The sequence below is a fragment of the Stegostoma tigrinum genome, chromosome 7, assembly GCF_030684315.1.
Source record: "Stegostoma tigrinum isolate sSteTig4 chromosome 7, sSteTig4.hap1, whole genome shotgun sequence".
Taxonomy (NCBI): domain Eukaryota; kingdom Metazoa; phylum Chordata; class Chondrichthyes; order Orectolobiformes; family Stegostomatidae; genus Stegostoma; species Stegostoma tigrinum.
In genome coordinates, this window is record NC_081360.1 from 86,929,504 (window position 1) to 86,952,189 (window position 22,686).

The 22,686-nt window shown below is 41.4% G+C and overlaps 1 protein-coding gene across 24 annotated transcripts in view; it reads right to left on the bottom strand.

The window, feature by feature from the left end:
• Window positions 1–22,686, bottom strand: part of neb (nebulin) — a 275,824-nt gene that overhangs the window by 130,041 nt on the left and 123,097 nt on the right. For all 24 annotated transcript variants that reach the window (XM_059647492.1, XM_059647488.1, XM_059647498.1 and 21 more), the window contains 11 exons: window positions 21,717–21,824; window positions 21,281–21,592; window positions 19,731–19,934; window positions 19,535–19,639; window positions 15,361–15,468; window positions 14,925–15,236; window positions 12,136–12,339; window positions 10,311–10,415; window positions 10,107–10,214; window positions 9,672–9,983; window positions 5,435–5,638 (listed from right to left, as the gene is read on the bottom strand). In XM_059647492.1, coding sequence (XP_059503475.1) covers window positions 5,435–5,638; window positions 9,672–9,983; window positions 10,107–10,214; window positions 10,311–10,415; window positions 12,136–12,339; window positions 14,925–15,236; window positions 15,361–15,468; window positions 19,535–19,639; window positions 19,731–19,934; window positions 21,281–21,592; window positions 21,717–21,824 — 2,082 coding nt within the window. The remainder of the gene's footprint in view (window positions 1–5,434; window positions 5,639–9,671; window positions 9,984–10,106; window positions 10,215–10,310; window positions 10,416–12,135; window positions 12,340–14,924; window positions 15,237–15,360; window positions 15,469–19,534; window positions 19,640–19,730; window positions 19,935–21,280; window positions 21,593–21,716; window positions 21,825–22,686) is intronic.

Genomic DNA, 22,686 nt, shown 5'->3' on the forward strand with positions numbered 1-22,686 from the left:
AGATAAGGGAAAGAGTCATTTAATTTTACTTCCAACAATAATCTGACAAAACTAATGTTTGTTTAATCTTTGCAATAAACTCATACACTATTCGCAGCATAGGTTAGAGAGAAGTATGCATTTAATACATGATAAGAATGATACAACTTATAGCTAATGTAGGTTTATGCAAATAAAATACGTCGGCTATTAAAAGAGAATGTCAATTACAGTGATGCGAAACAAGCAGCACAAACACAAGCCATTTTGTTTGAAGTCCACAGTATTACCTGCCCTGCATAATCTACATAAATTGAACAATTGGAATAGATTTTTCACCTGTTGTTAGTTTTAAAGCTGACAAGAGATCATTTTTTGTTCAGCAAGGGTGGTGAGAGATAAGGGCCAAGGGCAGGTATGTGGAGTTCGGCCACAGAACAGCCATAATCTCATCAAATGGCAGAACAGGTTCAAGGAATGGCCTACTCCTGATCCTATGTTTTAGAATATTGCTTTTAACTAGATGGGATATGGTATAAAACCTGCAAAGCAGCCCATCAGAATTTGCCTATGAGAATGCTACTCAGTCTTTACAGAGGTAGGAAAGTAAAAGGTTTTCTCCGTTCATCTGAGGCTGAGCAGAACTGTGCAGACTGGAAGAGAGAAACAATCTCTGAAGTCCTGCAAGCTCTTGTAAATGACATGAGGAGCACTGAATTACTCTCTTCAGGAAAACCAGCACATGACCAAAAATCTTCAAGGTACATCAGAAACAATGGTAAGTTCAAAAGAAAGTTTTGCACCAGCGCCCTGGAAACAGAAGTGACCTAGAACAGTTGCACAGGATCCTTAATGATGGTAGTACCTGCCAATATAATTTCCTTATCACAAATACAACTTAGAAAGGAGACCGCAGACAGTATTGAAGAAGGGGAAAGAGATAGACACAAGAACATAGATCGAGATAGACAGAAATGAAAAGAGAAAGAAACAGAGGTAGAGAGATAGAATTAAAGAATTATGATAAGAGTGATACTTCATTGGGATTGAGTATCATGTAAAGTATTGCTGAGGTGGTAGGAAAACATCTATTATTCAGAATAGAATTAATGTTCACTTGGACAGATACGAGCTGACTCAGAAGGATCAGCAGGGATTCGTCCGCTAAAACAATGTCTCAATAATTTGCTAGCGTTTTCATGAAGAAATAACAGGAAGGCTTGGCAAATTGGTGAAGTGGGCAGATAAGTGACAGATGAGATTCAATGTAGAGAAGTGTGTAGTGATACAAAGGACGTGGAGAGTATAAAACAAAAAGGTATTGTTCTAAAACATATTGTACTATCACTTTGTTTGTTTCCTTTCCCATTATGAAAGAAACATGTTCTTTTGTCAAAGAAATTAGCTGCTTTGTGTGAATATATTCAGTAACTAATCACCATGATAACCGAGTACAAAAATTAAATTTATGATTAATCAAGCCAGATTTCATTCTGATCTGTCCTCTGTTCTCAACATCTGTGACAACAACAGAAAAAAAGGTAAAGAAAAAATAAAAATGTAAAATAAAGGGAAAGAAAAGTAAAAGAAAAGGGAAAAAAGGGAATTGAAAAGAATATGAAAAGGAAATGGAAGGGAGAAATATCATTATGTTGCATCTTTCATGGTCCCATGTCATCTCAAAGCATTTTGAAGCCAATTAAGTATCTTTCAAATGTTAGCCACTGCTGTCATGTACAAAATATGGCACGGTAATGAGCAAATAAACCACATTTGCAACGTTGATTGGGGATAAATCTTGGCTCCAGCAGCAGAGTAAGTCTCCTGCTCCTTTCTTGAGTAGGCATGCAATCTTTTAAGTCCTCCTGTCAGGGTAGAGGGTCTTCTGATAACAGCTCATCTGAAAGGCATTACCTGAAATGCCCTTAGTACTACACTGAAATGTCAGCCGAGAATTTCACGCTCAAAATTCAGCAACCTTGTTACAGAGGACTGAAGATGCTGACAACTCAGTGCAAATCCAAGGGCCTGAATTCAAATCCGCAGAATGTCAAAGAACTGTGTGCAGCCCATCCTTGTGTGTGAAAAGTAAATTATTGTACTCTCTGAAAGTCTAATTCATGATTTTTGAAAAGGATTAGATCATGCATTTTGACCGGCGATTAGTGATAGTCAGCATGGCTTTCTGCACAGGAAATCATGTCTTACAAATTTGATTGAGTTTTATTAAGGACGTGACCAAGAAGATAGATGAGGGCAGAGCAGTGGGTGTTGTCTACATGGACTTCAGCAAGGTCTTTGACGAGATTTCACATGGTAGGTTGCTTAGTAAAGTTAGATCATGTGGGATTCAGGGTTAGCTTTCCAGTTGGATACAAAATTGGCTCGATGGTTGGAGATAGAGGATGGGATCTTGATCATTTGGGCCTTTGGGCTGAGGAGTGGCAGATGGAGTTTGATTTATATAAATGCGAGGTTTTGCATTTCGAAAAGGTAAACAAGGGCAGCACATACAGTTAATGGTAGGGTCCTGGGGAGTGTTGTTGAACAGAGAGATATGGGGGTTCAGGTACATAGTTCCTTGAAAGTGGCATCACAAGTAGACAGGGTGACGAAAAGGCATTTCCTACATTTGCATTCATTGGACAGAGCATTTGGTAAAGGAGTCAAGATGTCATTTTACGGCTGTGCAGGACATTGGTGAGAGATAATGGGAACTGCAGGTGCTGGAGAATCCAGATAACAGAAACCAGACAAGGATGGGGATATACTCCTATACACCTGCATTCCCCATGCAGATGGCCTAACAGCCCTCTGCTTCTTCCTGTCCCGGAGGCCCGACCAGTCCCCCTCCACCGACACCCTCATCCGCTTAGCCGAACTCGTCCCCACCCTCAACAACTTCTCTTTCGATTCCTCCCACTTCATACAGACAAAGGGGGTGGCCATGAGTCCCATATGGGCCCAAGCTACGCCTGCCTCTTTGTAGGTTACATGGAACAGTCCCTCTTCCACACCTACACTGGCCCTAAACCCCACCTCTTCCTCCGGTACATTGATGACTGCATCGGCGCCGCCTCTTGCTCCCACGAGGAGCTCAAACAGTTCATCTAGTTCACCAACACCTTCCACCCCAACCTCAAGTTCACCTGGACCATCTCCAACACATTCCTCACCTTCCTGGACCTCTCAGTCTCCATCTCAGGTAACCAGCTAGAAACTGATGTCTATTTCAAGCCCACCGACTCCCACAGCTACCTAGAGTACACCTCCTCCCACCCACCTTGCTGCAAAAATTCCATTCACTATTCCCAATTCCTTCGCCTCTACCGCATCTGCTCTCAGGATGAGGCATTCCACTCCCGTGCATCTTAGATGTCCTTGTTTATCAAGGACTGCAATATCCTCCCCGCAGTGGTCGAAAACGCCCTCAACCATGTCTCCCGCATTTCCCGCAACACATCCCTCACACCCCGTCCCTGCAGTAACCGCCAAAAGCGCATCCCCCTCATTTTCACACACCACCCCACCAACCTCCGGATCCAATACATCATCCTCTGACACTACCGCCATCTACAATCCAACCTCACCACCAAAGACATTTTTCCATCCCCACCCTTGTCTGGTTTCTGGAGAGACCACTCTCTCCGTGACTCCCTTGTCCGCTCCAAACTCCCCTCCAACCCCACCACACCCGGCACCTTCCCCTGCAACCGCAGGAAATGCTACACTTGCCCCCACACCTCCTCCCTCACCCCTATCCCAGGCCCCAAGTAGGCTTTCCACATCAAACAGATGTTCACCAGCACATCTGTCAATGTGGTATACTGCATCCGCTGTACCCATTGTGGCTTCCTCTACATTGGGGAAACCAAGCGGAGGCTTGGGGACCACTTTGCAGAACACCTATGCTCGGTTCGCAATGAACAACTGCACCTCCAAGTCACGAACCATTTCAACTCCCCCTTGCATTCCGCAGATGACATGTCCATCCTGGACCTTCTGCAGTGCCACAATGATGCCACCCAAAGGTTGCAGGAACAGCAACTCATATTCTGTTTGTGAATCCTGCAGCCCAATGATATCAATTTGGATTTCACAAGCTTCAAAATCTCCCCTCCCTCCACTGCATCCCAAAACCAGCCCAGCTTGTCCCCGCCTCCCTAACCTCCCTTCCTCTTACCTATCCTCTCCTCCCACCTCAAGCCACACCCCCATTTCCTACCTACTAACTTCATCCTGCCCCCTTGACCTGTCCATCCTCCCCAGACTGACCTATCCCCTCTCCACCTCCCCACATACATTCACCTCTACTGGCTCCATCCCCGCCTCTTTAACTTGTCTGTCTCCTCTCCACCTATCTTCTCCTCTATCTATCTTTGATCCATCTCCCCCTCTCTCCCTATTTATTTCAGAACCCTCTCCCCCTCCCCTTTTTCTGATGAATGGTCTAGGCCCGAAACGTCAGCTTTAGTGCTCCTAAGATGCTGCTTGGCCTGCTCTGTTCATCCAGCTCTACACCTTGTTATCCAGGACATTGGTGAGGTCCCTGTTGGAGTGCTGTATACAGTTCTTGTTGCCCTGCCACAGGAAGGATATTATGAAGTTGGAAAGGGTGCAGCAAAGATTTACAAGGATGCTATCTGGCCTAGAGGGTTTGAGTTATGAGGAGAGGTTGGATTAGCTAGGACTTTTCTTCCATGGAGCATAGGAGGTTGAGGGGTGACGTGGTAGGGGTTTCCTCTACATTGGGGAAACCAAGCGGAGGCCACAATGGGTACAGCGGATGCAGTATACCACATTGACAGAGAAATCATGAGAGGCATAGATAAGGTGAAGAGAAAGGTTTTTTCACCAAGGTAGAGGGGCTGAAAATTAGAGAGCTCGTGTTTAACGTGAGAGAAGAAAAATTTTAAAAAGAGGCCTGAGGGGCAGCTTTATCACACACAGAGGGCAGTACATCTGTGGAATGAATTGCTGGAGAAATTGGTAGCTATGGGGACGGTTACAAAATTTAAAACACATTTGGATGGGTACATGAATAGAAAAAGTTTAGAGAGATAGGGGCCAAATGCAGGCAATTGGGACTAGTTTACTTTGGGAAACCTGGTTGGCATGGATGCGTTAGACCAAAGGGTCTGTTTCCATGCTGTATGACTTGATGATTCTGTAACTCTACAATATTGATGGGGCTGCACAATTTAGGTCCTATATTTGTAAAGGGATGTCCAATTTAGAAATTTGCCAACTGGCAGTGAACAACAACACAACATTTCTCTGTCCAAAAGTAAAATATTCCACAATGTCCTTAATAAAATAAATGCTGTTAAAATATCCATTTGAATCATATTAAGCAGCATAGAGGACCAACAGCAAACACATCTGCTGAACACAATGTTAGATTTATGTGCATTTTCTCAGTGCACATTGAGGAAAAAGCTGTAGTAATGCTTACGTCACTCAATAGGTCAGAGTTGATTTTAGCCTGGATTATGCTGGGATGGTCAACAATGCTGGTGAAGCTGAACTTGTCCGGGGGCTGGCGGTAGTGACGCTCACTAAGAATCTCCTGAGCCCTTTGTACTTTTTTAACATCGAGAGAATCATTCGGGATCCAGCCACAGCCGCGGATCCATTCCATGTCGGCCTTGTACAGCAACTGCCGGGGACAAGAGCAAATCTCAAATCACAGTGTATAAAAAATTGCTTATTAATAAATATCAATGAATCATATCAAAACAGATGTCCTTTAATATTAACCAAAGTGAGATAGAAGAGTAGAACGAAGACAGAATAGTGTTGTAAAGTTCAGTATTTAAGTGGAAAAGAGTATGGGAAATATTGTGGGAAAGATGCGAAGATGTTAGAGTACAAAGATAATTCAATGGAATTGTTCCAGGATGAGGAACTTTCATTATGTAGATAGATTGAACTGCTTTCTTATGAGGTGCAGAGATTGGGAAAAGATTTAAAAGGGGTATTCAAAATCATAAGGGATCGGAATGGAGAAGGCTTTCTGAGTGAAATGGATCATTATCTGTAAAGGAAGGATGTACAAGTCTACAGAAAAAAGCCAAGGGATTGTTCATGTGGAGAGCTGATGTAGACATAATGGGCTAATTGGTGTGGTCCTGCACTGTAACACTTCCAAAATTCTCTGAAAAGTCAAAGTTGAGGGTCCTGATCTAAACAAGTTCAAGTTTTGTGAGTCTACTGGCCAAGTCCAAATTAACACAGGAGAAAAATTTAAAACAAGACAACAATACAGTCATGATAATTTTTTGAACTTGAGACAGGGAAGAAAATCAGTATATTCCTATTAGGCAAAAAAAAATGACAATGCATCTAAGAATGAAGTTCTGAAGATAAAGGCATTAAAATAAACCTAAAACATAAAAAAGACATAAAGAATCAATCCAAGGCAAATTTGGTTAAAAAAAAATCACAAGAAATATAGAAAGTCTGAAATTAAGAAGAGAGATTAAAGGATCAAAGGAGAATAGGAGAAATTGTGTCATAAATAAAAGGAAGCAGTAAGGGCTTTTGTAAGTATTTAAAGGAGGAAGATAACACCATTTAGGATTGAGGAATGTCAAACATTGAAATATGAACATACTAAGAAGATGTTGTAACTTTGATTTTAACCATGCCTGCTCATCTGCAAAAGTTAGCACTGTTTGTTTTAATGTTTGCACATCAAGTTCTGATGATATTGTCAGACGACACACTTTTTGTAAAATCAGTAGAATAAGCTGTTTGGGGCAGGGAGTCCACTTGCAGGCTAAACTGACACAGACAGCATTAGGGCCAGAAGTATAACAAGGAGGGAAAATCCTATATTTTTAAATTATCTTTTTCACTGGTCCAGGAGGTCTAGGACTGTGATAAAAGATGTATGGTTTAATACACATGTGGGCTTTTTTTTTAAAAAAAGAAGAGTTTAGGTTTTAACTTAGTGGCAAATGGATGAGTCTAGGATGAGAGAGTTATTTATAATTTTGTTCAAAAGCTTTTGTGGGTATTCAAAAGGGATCTGACTAAAGTGAGATGAAAAGAAATCTCTCCTAGAAAGATTTAATCAGAGAATCTATGGAAACAATTTATCTCTATGAAAGACTGTAGTTTCATAAAAATAAATCCGGACTGTGAATGTTTGATTAGAAACCTGTGTTGGTTATTCGAAACTGAGAAAGTCTAAGCTTTCAGCTACGTGAGTCAAAAACAGATTTCACAGCTCACAGGACCAAAATGATGAAAAGTAATTTCATCAAACCTACAGATTTGATGTGAAAGGACAATTTCTCATTTTTGTGTAACTGCAAATTGATGGCATTGGGATATATCGGATTTAGTATATGGCCTTTAGTTTTGCCACATGTTTTGAATTAGACCATAAGACCATAAGACATAGGAGTGGAAGTAAGGCCATTCGGCCCATCAAGTCCACTCCGCCATTTAAATCATGGCTGATGGTCACTTCAACCCCACTTCCCTGCACTCTCCCCGTAGCCCTTGATTCCTTGTGAATTAATTCAAACTATGTTGTATATTGATAGCTTGGTTTGCTTTAGTTGATATTTATTTCTTACATTTCTCTTCCTATTTCGATCTCTTTCTTTATAAAATTCTGTTTTATTGTTAAAATCAAAAAAAAATCCGCGGCCATGTTTCAGTCAAAGATTGCCATGTTAAATAGAAAAAAAACATAACATGGTCTATCAAGCCAATTTCATTCTGGGATCTGACTTGTCCAGTAGTAACATCCGCTGAGATTGTAACAGGTCTCTAAAGTGATGCCTAGGACTTCCGTCCTTTGTACTTGCATAACCTTCCCCATCAGTGAAATGATCCCAGTGATATATTACATGAGTTAAAATGCCATGGGCCTTAGTTCTGAAATTTCAAAATCATCGTACCAAAAACTGAGCCAGAGTTAAAAGTGTCAATTTTGACAGTGCTGGAAGTAAAAATGTTGTTGGGGTAAAAAGAGTGATGCAGATGAATTATTAAATGTAAATATAGAAAATGAATTAATTCTGATTAATTTTGCTTAATGATGAGAGTTCTGGGAGTCTGGATAATTTATTCGCAACTAGAGAGAAGGATAAATTAGATAAAGATAGAATAATTACTTTGATGTCACCTGTGAGCAAATTCTCATAATCCATAACCATTTGATAATAAATTAATAAGTATTTAGAAATGCCTGGGCTGATTATGGACTTGGATTGATTAAAGGCTATCTGCCAAGCCATGGACTATGCTCATGAGCAGTGCTTGAGTTCTAATGAGGAGTCACTGGACTCAAACATTAACTCTGTTTTCAAATCAACAGATGCTGCCAGGTCTGCTGAGTTTCTCCAGCAATTTCTATTTTTTTTTCAGATCTCCAGCATCTGCAGTTCTTTAGACCAGAAGATATAGGAGCAGAATTAGGCCATTTGGCCCATTGAGGCTGCTCCACCATTCAATTATGGCTCGCAACCCAATTTTCGTGTCTTCTCTCTGTAACCCTTGATCCCCTTACCAATCAAGAACTTATCTACCTCTGTCTTAAATACACGCACTGACTTGGTCTTCTTGTTTTACTTGATTAAAGGCAAGTTGTATCTGACAACTTTAATAGAGTTCATTTTTATAAAGCATCAACCAATTGTAAATGTCATGTAAATAAATTTACAGAATGTACTTTGTGGAACATGTGATGCAAGGTTTAGGCATATGGTGTAAATGTAATAGTGAAGAAGAAAACTTAGTTAATGGCACAAAATCAAGGATTAAGGTAAACAGGCATTGGTTGTACTTGGAAAGGAATGAAAGTAATATTATCCTGAGTCAGCACTGGATTTACTTTAAGTACAATACATGTAAGTTATTTAAACTTCCGCATAAAGTGCACATCACCAAAAACTTCTATGAGATAAATGTAGTGAATTTAGCAAACATGATTTCAAGGGGAACTGGAATGTCTAGTGGGATAGGCAGAAGGGTGGTATATGCATTTTCATACTGACTATTGCACACAGATTCATAAAGTGTACAAAGATTCAACAGTATATTGACAGGGATTGGAAATTATAGTTAAAAGGGTAAATGCAAAACATTGAGATTTTCTGGTGAAGTAAAGAACGTAAAAAGGAGATTATGAAGGTAGGCTACTTCCACTGGTTGGAGTGGTGATTAGGCAAATTAAGGTTGCTGCTATGAAAGTGCTAAGATATATCAGAAAAATTCACCTACTCAAAAAAGTAAGAAAAGAACATGGGGATCTTTGCCACAAGGAACACTTAAGGTAGGCACCAATACAATCTTTTTGGGAAATTCAATTACAATTTAAAACTGCAAAAGGCATAAAACTGGAGAGAAACAGGTATATTTTGGGATTGATCTAGCAAGGAGCCACAATCAATATGATGAGTCAAGTTGCCTTCTTCTGTGCTGTGAGCTTTGGAATTCTAAAGCATAAGAAGTTTTAGAGACCTTGAGATGCAATAAAGAGAATGTGGTAGTTTTTAATTCCAAACCAAAGAGCGATAGTTCATTCTTTGAATTCCATGTTCTCATTAAATCAATTTTAAAGCTCCTTCTTCATAAATATTTGTAAGTTATTAAGTTTCTGTTTCATCATTGATTAAATTATGTTTGATCTACTTGTTTAGTTGTACAGAGAAAAAATAATGAGAAGTACTCACATCACTCTGCAAATCATAGGCCTTCCTTGCCTGGATCACATCATTCTGGTCTGGCAGGCAGGTCCATTGGTGCAGGTAATGCCTGTAGTCAATGTCACTGACCAGTGTCTGGCATTTCTTGGCCAACAGGATGTCCAGCATGTCAACTGGCATGTTGAACTTGGTCTTTGTTTTCTCAAAGTCCTTCTTGTATTCCCGGTCGCTCTGAATCTTGGCCACATGCATGGACCAAACCATCTTGGGGTCATCCTGAATGTCACGGCATCCAATGTGGTGGCCAAGCTGCTTCCGATAGGCCTCTGTGTATTTGTACTAATTGTGAAGAAAGTAAGTAATGTTATCTATATTCATTATTCAGTCATCAGCAACGATTTTGATATTTGGCTTACAAATAAAATTCTGATTGGTTCACGCTGGCTGATGTATGATTCTTACCATGCTTGCAATGTCTCTGGAGGCCTTTGCTGCCTTGATTGGAATGGCATCAGCTCGCAAATCATAACCTTTTAGCTTGGAATCCTCCCATGCTTGATGGTACAGTTTCTAAATGGACAAAAGTTACATGATATAACTTGGTGTTTCGCTTCTGATCATTTAGTAATATCATATCTCAATCAGTTTAGTCTCAAAGATTCACACCTGACTGATGTTAGCTGAGTTGCTTTTGGCCAGATTAATTTCAGGGGTGTCTGGCATGACATGAATAGTGGTTTTATCATTATCCCAAGCTTCTGTGTATAAGCGCTGTGAAAGAAAAATCAAAGAATGAGACAGATAATAACTTTTTTAATATATTATAAAATACATAGAATAGTCAGCTTTGCTCTTGACATACTGATTTACTGTGTCATAATTTTGTTGGTGCTAAACAGCACATCAAATAATATCTATTTACAAAGTTTGGATCATTCATGTCCTAGAATTGCATTAAAGACATCCCAATAATAAGTGGCATAGGTTCACCTTGCTTATCTATTTTGAAACCTCAATCCAATTTGCAAAATCCTTTGTAGCTTTCAGTCCCATCACCTTTGCTATGACAACCTTCAATTTACCTTGGTGTGTTGTCTCTCTCTGCCCTTACCCTCTTACACTCTGCCTCACTGGCAGCTCGACATTGTTGCAGGATCAAGTCTTTCCTTGTATTACTCCCACAATTAAAACAACCAGACTTTTTAGGCCGACTTCCCTGATCTACAGAAATCCAACCCCTGTGTCTCTGTCTCCTAAATACTTTAAAACTATACTTCATCTCTTCGGTTACTTTAGACCCAGATCTGCTGAAATCCAGTCCTAAATTTCTTTGTTTATTTACCAACCAATTTTCCTCTTCAGTCCTTTCTACTCCCTCATTGACATCCTGCTCTTTTGGCTACTGATCAGCAGCCCTGACCAGACAGGTTAGGCGTTGTTGCAAATGAATATGCTGCACCACTTTGGGACATCTGCCTCTGTCCTGACTAATGCTTTCATGATGACAGAGCAATGTACAGAAGGATGGGGAGCACATGTATAGTTTGTGGGCACCAAGGCATTTGTCTATTAAGGAGCATACACTCTGCGGTCGTACTTGATTTCTTTGGGGAGGGTCACAAGAAAGGGGAATTTTTAAAAAGTCCTCTTTGGCCCCCTGTAAAAGGTAACAAATAATAGACCAGATCTCCTCCTGAGGACTCTCCCAATTCTGCCAATTTTGCACCCAGTGTGCCCAATTTCACTGGTCATAGGTGCTTCCAAGGAATACACTAAGTTATTATGAGGCTCTGAGTATGGAAGTTTCTTACATTGAAAGCCATACAGCCACTGACTGCACCCTTCCATAAATCACTTGCTTTTAAGAGGCAGATGAAGGCACATTCTTTTTAAGCTGGGCCCTCTGTTATTTCATCAATTTATATTTAATTTACAGCACGTTTCACCCAACTGGCCTATGACAGTCTTTACGCTCCACATGACCCTATTCCCAACCTATTTCATCTAATCCTAGCTGCGTGTCCTTCTATTGCTCTCTTTTTGATTCACATAGCCTTACTTGATTGTCATTTAAATGTATCTCACACTCAGGCAGGAGCCCAAAATATGTGGGTCCTGTAATTTGCAGTCAATGTGGTATACTCTGATGTCAGAAGGGCCATTGATTTTTGACTCCTCCTGTTTACAAGTATTGATGCTACACTTCCTGACATCCCATAGGCATTGAAAAGACTCTGATGAATAGCAGTATAGGAAATTATTTTAAAAATTCCCAGTAAATCAACATGGTCATTAAGACAGCAGGTGCCACGATTTCAGAATAATGCACTGAACCTTTAATGTATGTCCCTCTGCAATTTCAAAGACTTCATCTTAAAATGAAAGGTCATTTTGTCTTTGCCATGAATATGTTTCAAAATCAATACAGCCTGAGAAAAACATCAGCATGGAAGAATACCTGCTTCTGTCAATAATTTAAGATGTTACTTACTTTGTTGAGATTTTTAGCATTGTTCTTGGCTAAAACCAGTTCGAGAGAATCAAGAATGCTTGTGAACTTAAGTGCACTCGGTGGCTGTCGATAATTCTTTTCGCTCAGAATCTCTCCAGCTTTCCTAACTTTCTGAATGTCAAGTGAATCGACAGGACTCCATCCAATGCCACGAAGCCATTCCAAATCTGATTTGTACGACAGCTGAGGTCACAAGAATTATTTTGTTTAAGATGGAGGAGAGGAACATGAAAACAGCCATTTGAAGGAGTACATAGCACAAATTTAGAGTTGAACATGTTCAAACTACATCTGCTGAGTACTCAGTCTAAAGGAGCTGCAACTGTCAGTCTGACAATCAAGTCCTCTGGCCTCTAACAGTACAAACAATTTTTTATCTTGTATTTTCACACTGATGCACCTAAAAATTACTTCTGGCAGAGTTGGTTTGATGGAGCATAGGAACAATTGAATCTAAATCGGACAAACCAAAGTTTGCAACTCAATCCCTTTTGTGTGTCCAGTCCAAACAATCAATGCATTCAATGGGCTGAATATGCTCAGCCCATTATAGGTGGGCTGGGAAATGGGAAGGCAGGTACTGTGGCAGGAAAATGTGTTGGTTGTGGAGATAGATGTTTTCCTATTGTGCTAGTTTACTGCCTTGGACAGCCAATAGAACCGACCATGATCCCAATTAAGACTGACTACCCACTTTCATTTTGCCTGTACTGTTGTGTGGGACACTCTGATGTCAATGTGAGCATCACCCAAGAGTGCTTCCAGAGATGAGGAGGAAGACTGTAGAGCACACGTCCCTATAATTGAAGGACCATCTGAAACAGCCATTGGTGTGTCAAACAGTCTGCTCCCCACCACCACACAGCTCCACAGGAGGTGCCTGTCTCTCGCCAGGTTCCATAAGAGAACTTAGCTGCCTTCCAGGAGACCTCAGCATTGTGGTGCTTTCTCCCTCATGCTGCAGACAGACAGTGAGCAGTAACTGGCAGAGGACTGGTGGTGGTGCTGCTGTGACTGATGTGCTGATGGTTTATCATCTCTCACCTTCTCAATAGAAATCAGGGATGGGAATAAATGTTAGACTTTTCAGCAATATTCATACCCAACAAAAGAATAAAAAAATGGAAAAATGTATTAATCCAAGACACATCAAAGCATATCAATGTTAAAAGAAGAAATAACCAGCATTACTAAACTAGTTATCAGAGTTTACAGAGATAACAAGGTATAGTGCTGGATGAACACAGCAGGCCAAGTAGCATCATAGAAGCAGGAAGGCTGACGTTTCGGGCCTAGACCCTTCTTCAGAAATGGGGGAGGGGAAGGGGGTTCTGAAACAAATAGGGAGAGAGGGGGTGGCGGATAGAAGATGGAGAGAGGAGTAGATCGGTAGAGAAGAGTCAGACCGATCAAAGAGGCAAGGATGGAGCCAATAAAGGTGAGTGTAGGTGGGGACGTAGGGAGGAGATAGATCAGTCCAGGGAGGACGGACAGATCGAGGGGGCAGCATGAGGTTAGTGGGTAGATTGGGGTGGGGTTTGAGGGGGGAGGAGGGCATGGTGGGAGGAAGGACAGGGTAGGGAGTTGGGGACAAGCTGGGCTAGTTTTGGAATGCAGTAGGGGGAGGGGAGATTTTGAAGCTTGTGAAGTCCACATTGATACCATTGGGATGCAGGGTTCCCAAACAGAATATGAGTTGCTGTTCTTGCAACCTTTGGGTAGCATCGTTGTGGCGCGGCAGGAGGCCCAGGAAGGACATGTCGTCTGCGGAATGGGAGGGGGAGTTGAAATGGTTCGCGACTGGGAGGTGCAGTTGTTTATTGCGAACTGAGTGTAGGTGTTCTGCAAAGCAGTCCCCAAGCCTCCGCTTGGTTTCCCCGATGTGCAGGAGGCCACAATGGGTACAGTGGATGCAGTATACCACATTGGTAGATGTGCAGGTGAACATCTGCTTGATGTGGAAAGCCTACTTGAGATCTGGGATGGGGGTGAGGGGGGAGGTGTAGGGGCAAGTGTAGCACTTCCTGCAGTTACAGGGGAAAGTGCCAGGTGTAGTGGGGCTGGAGGGGAGTGTGGAGCGGACAAGGGGGTCACGGAGAGAGTAGTCCCTCTGGAAGGTAGATACGGGTGGGGAAGGAAAAATGTCTTTGGTGGTGGAGTTGGATTGCAGATGACGGAAGTGTCGGAGGATGTTGCATTGGATCCGGAGGTTAGTGGGGTGGTACGTGAGAACGAGGGCCATTCTGTTTTGGTTGTTATTGTGGGGAGGCGGTATAAGGGATGAGTTGCGGGAACCTTCCTCCCTGGACTGACCTATCTCCTCCCTACCACCCCACCTACACTCACCTTTACTGTCACCATCCCTGCCTCTTTGACCGGTCTGTCTCCTATCCGCCTATCTCGTCCTCTATCCATCTTCTGTCTGCCTTCCCTTCTCTCCCTATTTTTTTCAGATCTCCCTTCCCCTCCCTCATTTGTGACAAAGGGTCTAGGCCTGAAACTTCAGCCTTCCTGCTCCTCTGATGCTGCTTGGCCTGCTGGGTACATCTAGCTCTACACCTTGTTATTTCAGATTTTCCAGCATCTGTAGCTCCTACTATCTCTGAGTTTACAACTTGATTCAAATCTTGATGTTTTGGTCAGCTCTTGCAATGGTCTCTTTAACCACACCCTCACATACATTTGGATCTTTGAATATTAAAATACCAAATTAACAATTTCTCAGGAATTTTAAATGGAATTTTCATGTTTATAAGCAAAGTACTCACATCACTCTGCAAATCATAGGCCTTCCTTGCCTGGATCACATCATTCTGGTCTGGTAGACAGGTCCACTGGTGCAGGTAATGCCTGTAGTCAATGTCACTGACCAGTGTCTGGCATTTCTTGGCCAACAGGATGTCCAGCATGTCGACTGGCATGTTGAACTTGGTCTTTGTTTTCTCAAAGTCCTTCTTGTATTCCCGGTCACTCTGGATCTTGGCCACGTGCATGGACCAAACCATCTTGGGGTCATCCTGAAGGTTACGGCATCCAACATGGTGACCAAGCTGCTTGCGGTAAGCTGTTTTGTATTTGTACTGAAACAGAGGTCAAACAAGTAATGTTCAATTGAATCATTGACTTTAATTTCAAAAGAAAATCTACAGCCATCGCTGTTGTCAATGTCGAACTCTCTGAATCAAAATTTACAGGATCACTCACATCACTAGCGATATCACGGGACGCTTTGGCTGCTTTGATTGAGATAGCATCAGGGCGCAAATCATAGCCCTTCTTCTTATCTTCCTCCATAGCGAGTCTGTACAGTTTCTGAGAGGAAGAAATAATATTTATAGCATCAGGGCCAAACCAAGAATGGTTTCCTTCTGTGTTATTGACTTGGACAAAACTAGGGAGGAGAGATCTCATTTCAATTTTTTTTTATTCATTCACAGAATGAGGGCATCGCTGGTTGGCAGTATTTATTGTCCCATCCCTAATTGCCCAGAGGGCAGTTAAGAGTCAACCACATTGCTGTGGGTCTGGAGTCACATGTAGGCCAGGCCAGGTAAGGATGGCAGTTTCCATCCCTAAAGGGCATTAGTGAACCAGAGGGGTTTTTCTCCAACAATTGAGTCATAATCATCAAAAGATTCTTAATTCCAGATATTTATTGAATTCAAATTTCACCATCTGCCATGGCAGGATTCGAACGTAGGTCTCCAGAATATTACCTGGCTCTCTGGAATAACAGTCCAGTGATAATACCACTAGCCCATCGCCTCTCCCATAACCATTAAGGAGGCATTGTCAGGATTCGGAGTGGCACTGTTGGCTCCTATGCAGTGGCACCCAATTTGATTTGCTTTCAGAAGGAAGGCCTATGGAAAACTGCCATCCTGATGCAGTCTTATGCATGCTTATCACTGACTGAAGACCAGGTTTATGTTGTTTCCGTGGTGGAGAAGTAAGCCATAAAGCACCAGTTTCCAAGCGAGGGAGGATTTCTTCTATATGTACAATTATATGAATGACTTGGATGAAAGGATGGAAAGTGCAGTTACTGCTCACAACACAAAGAAAGGTACAAAAGTAAGTTGTGAAGATGACTCAGAGGTTACAGAAAGGTTAAGTGGGTCGGCAATGTGTGGAGAATGGAGTATAATGTAAGAAAATGTGGATTTGTCTATTCTGGCAGGAAGGATTTTAAAAAAGCACATTTTCTAAATAGTAAGAGATTACAGAGCTTTGAGATTCGAGGGGTCTGGGTGTCCTCATGCATGAATTTAACAATGTTACTATGCAGATTCAGCAAGTGATTAGAATTGAATACAATCTCCTCTAAAATGGGACTTAGCTTCCCGCTGCTCCTTTTCTTCTTCATTACTCACTGTGCAACCCACACTGTGTTTCGCACAGAGGCTGCTGGTCTCTGCTGGTTGGTTAGCAACCTCAGGGATGTTTGGTCATTGCTACTTCAGGGACTAATTGGCTATGAAGCCTGAGTGCTTCAGTGCTGGATTAGTTCTTGATCCAGTGGGATTTCCCAAGTGGTGCAGACTGGGGGAGGTCTTATTAGTAAAGAAACCTGATCCTCACTTGGAATAAAAATAGGGAAAAAAAATCCAGGATTTTCAATTCTGAGCAATGCACTTTAGGAAGCTAAAGATCTGAAAGCTTTCGGGAGGATTCAAAACAGATTTATGAAAAGGGTCTAAGAATGGCTAGCTTCAGTTACATGGATTGATTGTTGTTTGATGGGTTTGATTTTATAGCAAAAAAAACTTTGTTTTTACTTCCCAAGAGAATAAAGAGGGGAATGGAGAAGGCGCATTACCATACATTGTACCAGGAGCCCACTTCCTTGGATCATGGCATTCCTGTCATCAGCACAGATCATCAAAGGTGATTGATGGTGGAAAAAGTAGTAAAAGAAAGAATACAGTTTTCTCAGCCTTATTAATAGGGATACAGAGTACAACAGCAAGGAGATGATGTTGAAGTTGTACAACACAGTGTTAGACTTCAGCTAGAGTTTTATGAATAGCTGTGGATGCCACATTATAGGAAAGGTGGAAATGCATTGGAGTGCAGAAATAATTTATGGGAATAGTCCCAGGTATGAGAAATTTTACCTATGAGAATAGCTGGAAGAAGTCAGGATTATTCTCTCTTGAGAATAGTAGGCTGAGAGGAGATCTGATCCAGGTTTTCAAAATTATGAGCAGGCTAGGCAGAGTAGGCAAGGAGTTTGGAGGAATATTGGGAAAAAGACAGGAGATTAGTACTAGGTAATAGAGCCAATGCAGTTGTGTTAGATTGAATGGCCACTGTCGGTATAGTAATAATTCTGAGATTCTCTGATCAGAATGAGCCTCTTTAGCTACACCTTCCAGCATTTTCAGCAGCGTAGATCTGAACCACACCCAAGCTAATCAGATAAACTTCAGACACGTGAAACCTCCCACCCTTGAAGTCTTTCACACTGTAAGGTACTGACATACAGATTTCAAGAACAATTTTTTTTTAATTTTCCTGTAACTCTCCTGTTGACCTCAACTTAGGGGACTACCAAATCAGTGTGTGCAATATTTGGATCAGTTTAGGCTGGGGCCCTGATACTGATTGCAGTTGAATTCTAAACTCTTTGGTCAAAATTTTTGTCATTTTTGGGTGGTTCTGAAGTGAACAATCATATCAAACTGAGCGGGAATGAGTAAACTAAATCCTTCCTCATGAAACCACCCTTTGTGATCAACTGCGTGCTTCAGATGATCGGATGGATGGGGAAATAAGGGAAAGTAATTTACAAATGTGTATATGCCTGTCAGAGTTTTCAACTTTAATAACTCACCTACGCCCGAACCTAACAATACTGTCTCAGAACATCTGGCTAGCATTCTTATTGTGTTGCAAATATCATAGGAATTAATAACCTAATATATCCTCCACATCATTCAGTGGGAGTAGAATCAAGAAATATCAACTGTTTTTATTTCATGTCTCCAGCATCTGCAGTTCTTTGTACCTCTTTCACTAAGGAAGGACATTGTATTGAGGAATTCCTTTTGCCTACTGAGAACATAGTGCTGTACATTCATATGTATAATCTCGAACACAAAAAAATGAAACACATTTAGACTGTTTTTTGGAAATAATTCTTAGCACAGTTACTATTATCCAATAAATATTGTCCAATAGCAGAAACACTTCTAATGTTGAATGTAGTTTTCTGAGGTTTGCAAGCCTAGGTCAGTTAAGTATTATAAGTACACTGTCTGCTATGAGTGGTCACAGGGACATGTTGTTTGATGCAGTCTGGCATTGGGATGGTGAATGACCTACAGGCCCAGCATCACACACATACTGAAACTCAGTTATCTTATAATTGTGACACAGATCGTGAAAACTGCCAATCCATGCTGCACTTCCCATGGCAACACCCTGATATACCAAGTCCTGATGAAGCCAGGAAAACAGTCAGAAACCCAATCAGAAATCTGACCAGAGAATTGCTAGAGAGGCCTTTTGAGCCAGTGCAGTGAGTTGATGGGTCTGCAAGCCCACTTCAAAGGGCCTCTTTTGCGCTCTATGACTCTATGATAGTTTTGGCAGCAGAGCTGCTACCAAAGTTTTTGTGTTTCCTATTTGCGATTGTGTGGAAAAGACTGCTAGCGAGAGGCTTGGCAAAAATACTTGTTATTTGTCACTTTTTCTTTCTCGCATTTCAAACCTTTATGGCATCATGTAGTTAATTGTACATTAGTTGGGTGTTATTTAAGCAGTGTGGTGGCTCAGTGGTTAACACTGCTGCTTCACAGTGCCAGGGGCCTGAGTTCAATTCTAGCCTGGGGCAACTATCTGTGTGGAGTTTCACACTCTCCCTTTCTGCATGGGTTACTGCAGCATCTTGTGATCTTCTCCAACAGTCCAAATGTGTTTAGGTTAGGAGGGTAAACCATGCTAAATTATATGCTGTGTCTAGGAATGTGCAGGTTATGTTGATTAGCCATGGTATATGTGGGGTCATAGCGATAGGATGGGGGGTTGAGTGGAATGGTTAGTGATTGGGTTGGTGGGACAAATGGCCTCTTCCTACACTACAGGGATTCTATGCATTATATATGCTGGGTACCAATTGGGGTTGACCACTGCTCATTTATATATAGACATAGGAGCAGCTTCAAAGAGACCTTTTTCCCTTGTTATGTGTACAAGATAAAATGTGAGTCTATGTAAATGAAAGCCTCAAAACGACTTTACACCAGTCCCCAGGACTCTACATCCATGACCTGGCTGTCTGCATTTTCAGCCCTATTTCCATAAACAGGATTGTGTGTGCAACAAAGGTTAACACAGGAAGGAAGTGTCATTAAAAATGGTTTCAGAGACTTACATCACTGCAGGTCATCTGGTTCTGTCTCGCCAATATTATCTCTGGAGTATCTGGCATGACATGAATTTTAGTCTTGTCTGCTTCCCAGGCTTCGATGTATGCACGCTAAGGAAAGAAAATTATAAGCACAAAGAGCATTTATTTAATGGGTAATATTTAAGGCACATTTGTTATTTAATTGAATAATAAACCAAACCTTGTTCATGATCTGTGCATTATTCTTTGCCAGGGTCATATCCATGGAGTCAGACAAACTGGTGAACTTCAACTTGGAAGGGTGCTGACGGTAATTGTTCTCACTCAGGATCTCTCCAGCTTTTTTGACTTTGGCCACGTCTAGTGAATCTATAGGAGACCATCCGATGCCCTTTAGCCACCCAAGGTCTGATTTGTATAGAATCTGGAAGACAATGAAAGGTGTTAGTGACATGAACTGCTGCTAACCAAATGCTTGAAATTGACTAAACAGATGTCATGAGGTCGGTTTTGTTCATCCAGTAACATCAATCTAACTGGCATCATTAGTAATCAGGTTGTAGGGCAAACCGTTGTTAAAAATAAACAACCATAAATCCCATTGCTGTGTTAATGAAAGACCTGAATGTGTAAAATACTTCCCCAAGTTTCTGGAAAAGAAAACAGCATTACGGCTACATTTGAAATGTAATAACTGCTGTTTTGTAAGTGGAATTTGCAAAGAAGAGTAAGGCGGATGTATAGTTGCAACGTTTTGATGGTGATGCTTCAGGAAGCAAAGTTGGGTAGGTCATTTTCAGAATTTGCTGCTGTTTTTCATCAACCCCACAGGTTCACTGATAGCCACCTGAACAGCCACGTAGGATCTCAGTTTAATAGGTCATTAAAATGGCAACACTTGTGTTGTCAGTCCAGTGGAGGACTAAGCAAGTTAATTACTCAGATCCTGAAATGTGGCCGAAGGAACACTAGCTTCTGATTTATACAGAATGGCACAATTGAGTCCATGAGGCATTTGTCTATGCTTCCAAGTCAATTTTCTTTATTGTAGCAGCTTACACAACAAAGCTACATTTCCTGATTTGCACCTTTTGTCTTTAGTCTAAAAACAAAATCAGAAAAATCAGAAATAATCTGATTGACCCTGTCAGTGAAATAATATTTTCAAGCAAAAGTTCAAGAGGTGCTTCTCCTTTCAATAAAGTTAAATGTAGAATTGAGAGTAGAATTATAGATAAAGATTCCAAGTTCATATTTATAATAGATGCTTTCACTTATATAGAGGGAATTATACTCACTTGGAAAACAGTGACAGGATTGAACAGAATCAGCATGGATTTACAAACTTATTAAATTCTAACAGGAGGAGACAAGATAAACAGAAGAAGGTTGGCTCTTTGGCAGGTGAGTCCAGACCAGGGGTCACACTCTAAGAATGCAGGAAATCCATTCAGGATTGAGATGAGCAGAAACCTCTTCACCCAGACGATGGTAAGCCTGTAGAATTCTCTGCCGCAGAAAGCAATTGAAACCAAAGCATTGAATGTTTTCTAAAGTGGTTAGGTGTACTTCGAAGGGCTAAGCACTGCAATCACTGTGTGAATACTGTCAAATATTCATCACTCACTTTTATGCCTCTGATACAACAGTAAACCGATTCAAAGGACACCCTTGTAAATTCATCATTAAAAGAACAGAATTGCTCAACTTTTCCCACAAACTTTGCAATATTTATCAAAAGTATTTTCACAGTTTTAGCAAAGTACTCACATCACTTTGCAGATCATAGGCCTTCCTTGCCTGGATCACATCATTTTGGTCTGGCAGGCAGGTCCATTGGTGCAGGTAATGTCTGTAGTCAATGTCACTGACCAGTGTCTGGCATTTCTTGGCCAACAGGATGTCCAGCATGTCGACTGGCATGTTGAACTTGGTCTTTGTTTTCTCAAAGTCCTTCTTGTATTCCCGGTCACTCTGGATCTTGGCCACGTGCATGGACCAAACCATCTTGGGGTCATCCTGAATGTCACGGCATCCAACATGGTGACCAAGCTGCTTGCGGTAAGCTGTTTTGTATTTGTACTGAAACAGAAGTCAAACAAGTAATGTTCAATTGAATCATTGACTTTAAGTTCCAAAGAAAGGGTATAGCCATCACTGTTGTCAATGTAGAACTCTCTGAATCAAAATTTACAGAATCACTCACATCACTAGCGATATCACGGGACGCTTTGGCTGCTTTGATTGAGATAGCATCAGGGCGCAAATCGTAGCCCTTCTTCTTATCTTCCTCCATAGCGAGTCTGTACAGTTTCTGAGAGGAAGAAAAAATAGTTATAGCATTAGGTTCAAAACAAGAGTGGCTTCCTTTAATGTTCTTGACTTCAGCCAAACTGTGTTGAAGAGATCTGTAAGTTTGCTGATGACCATTGGTGGAGACCCCTTTTCAATTACAGTTAAAAAGGATTACCGAGGTTGGATCAGCACTGTTGGCTCCCACACACCTAGTTTAATTTTCCCTTCAAAAACAAAGCAAACAAAAACCATAGCCTTTCATAGAGGCCAGAAAAAGTTATAAAATAGTCATGAATCTTGACAACCAACCCCTCCCTTATCAATCCCCAGCATTGCCAAGGCATTGGGTCAGTGCACACAGATATTTGTATTCCACCTTAGCATCGGCAATAGTTAAACCACAGATAAGTTTTACCCACTCTCAGAAACTTTGACCATTAGTGATGAAGAGAAGCTACCCATGTCAGAATGGCAGATCTCTGGGCATCAGAAGGGCATTGGAGAGGGAACAGGGGCACGAAGGAGGAGACACTGAGCACAGGATTGTCAGGCAAATGCAAAAAACTTTGGACATAACTGAGAGCGAGGATAATGGGCTGGCAGTATTATCGCTGGACTGTCAATGGAGAGAGCCAGATAATGTTCTGCGGACCCAGGTTCAAATTCCACCGATGCAGATGGTGGAATTTGAATTCAATAAATATCTGGAATTAACAATCTAATGATGACCATGCAGCTGATGCCTGCAGCCTCCACTTTTCTATATCTCCAAACTAGACAAGCAAGGCTGGCTCCTGATGCAAGCAGGAAAACTACCAGAAAGCCATCGTACACTTGCAATAGAAAGAGATTTTCTAGTCACTTCCAGCAAGTTGATAGGT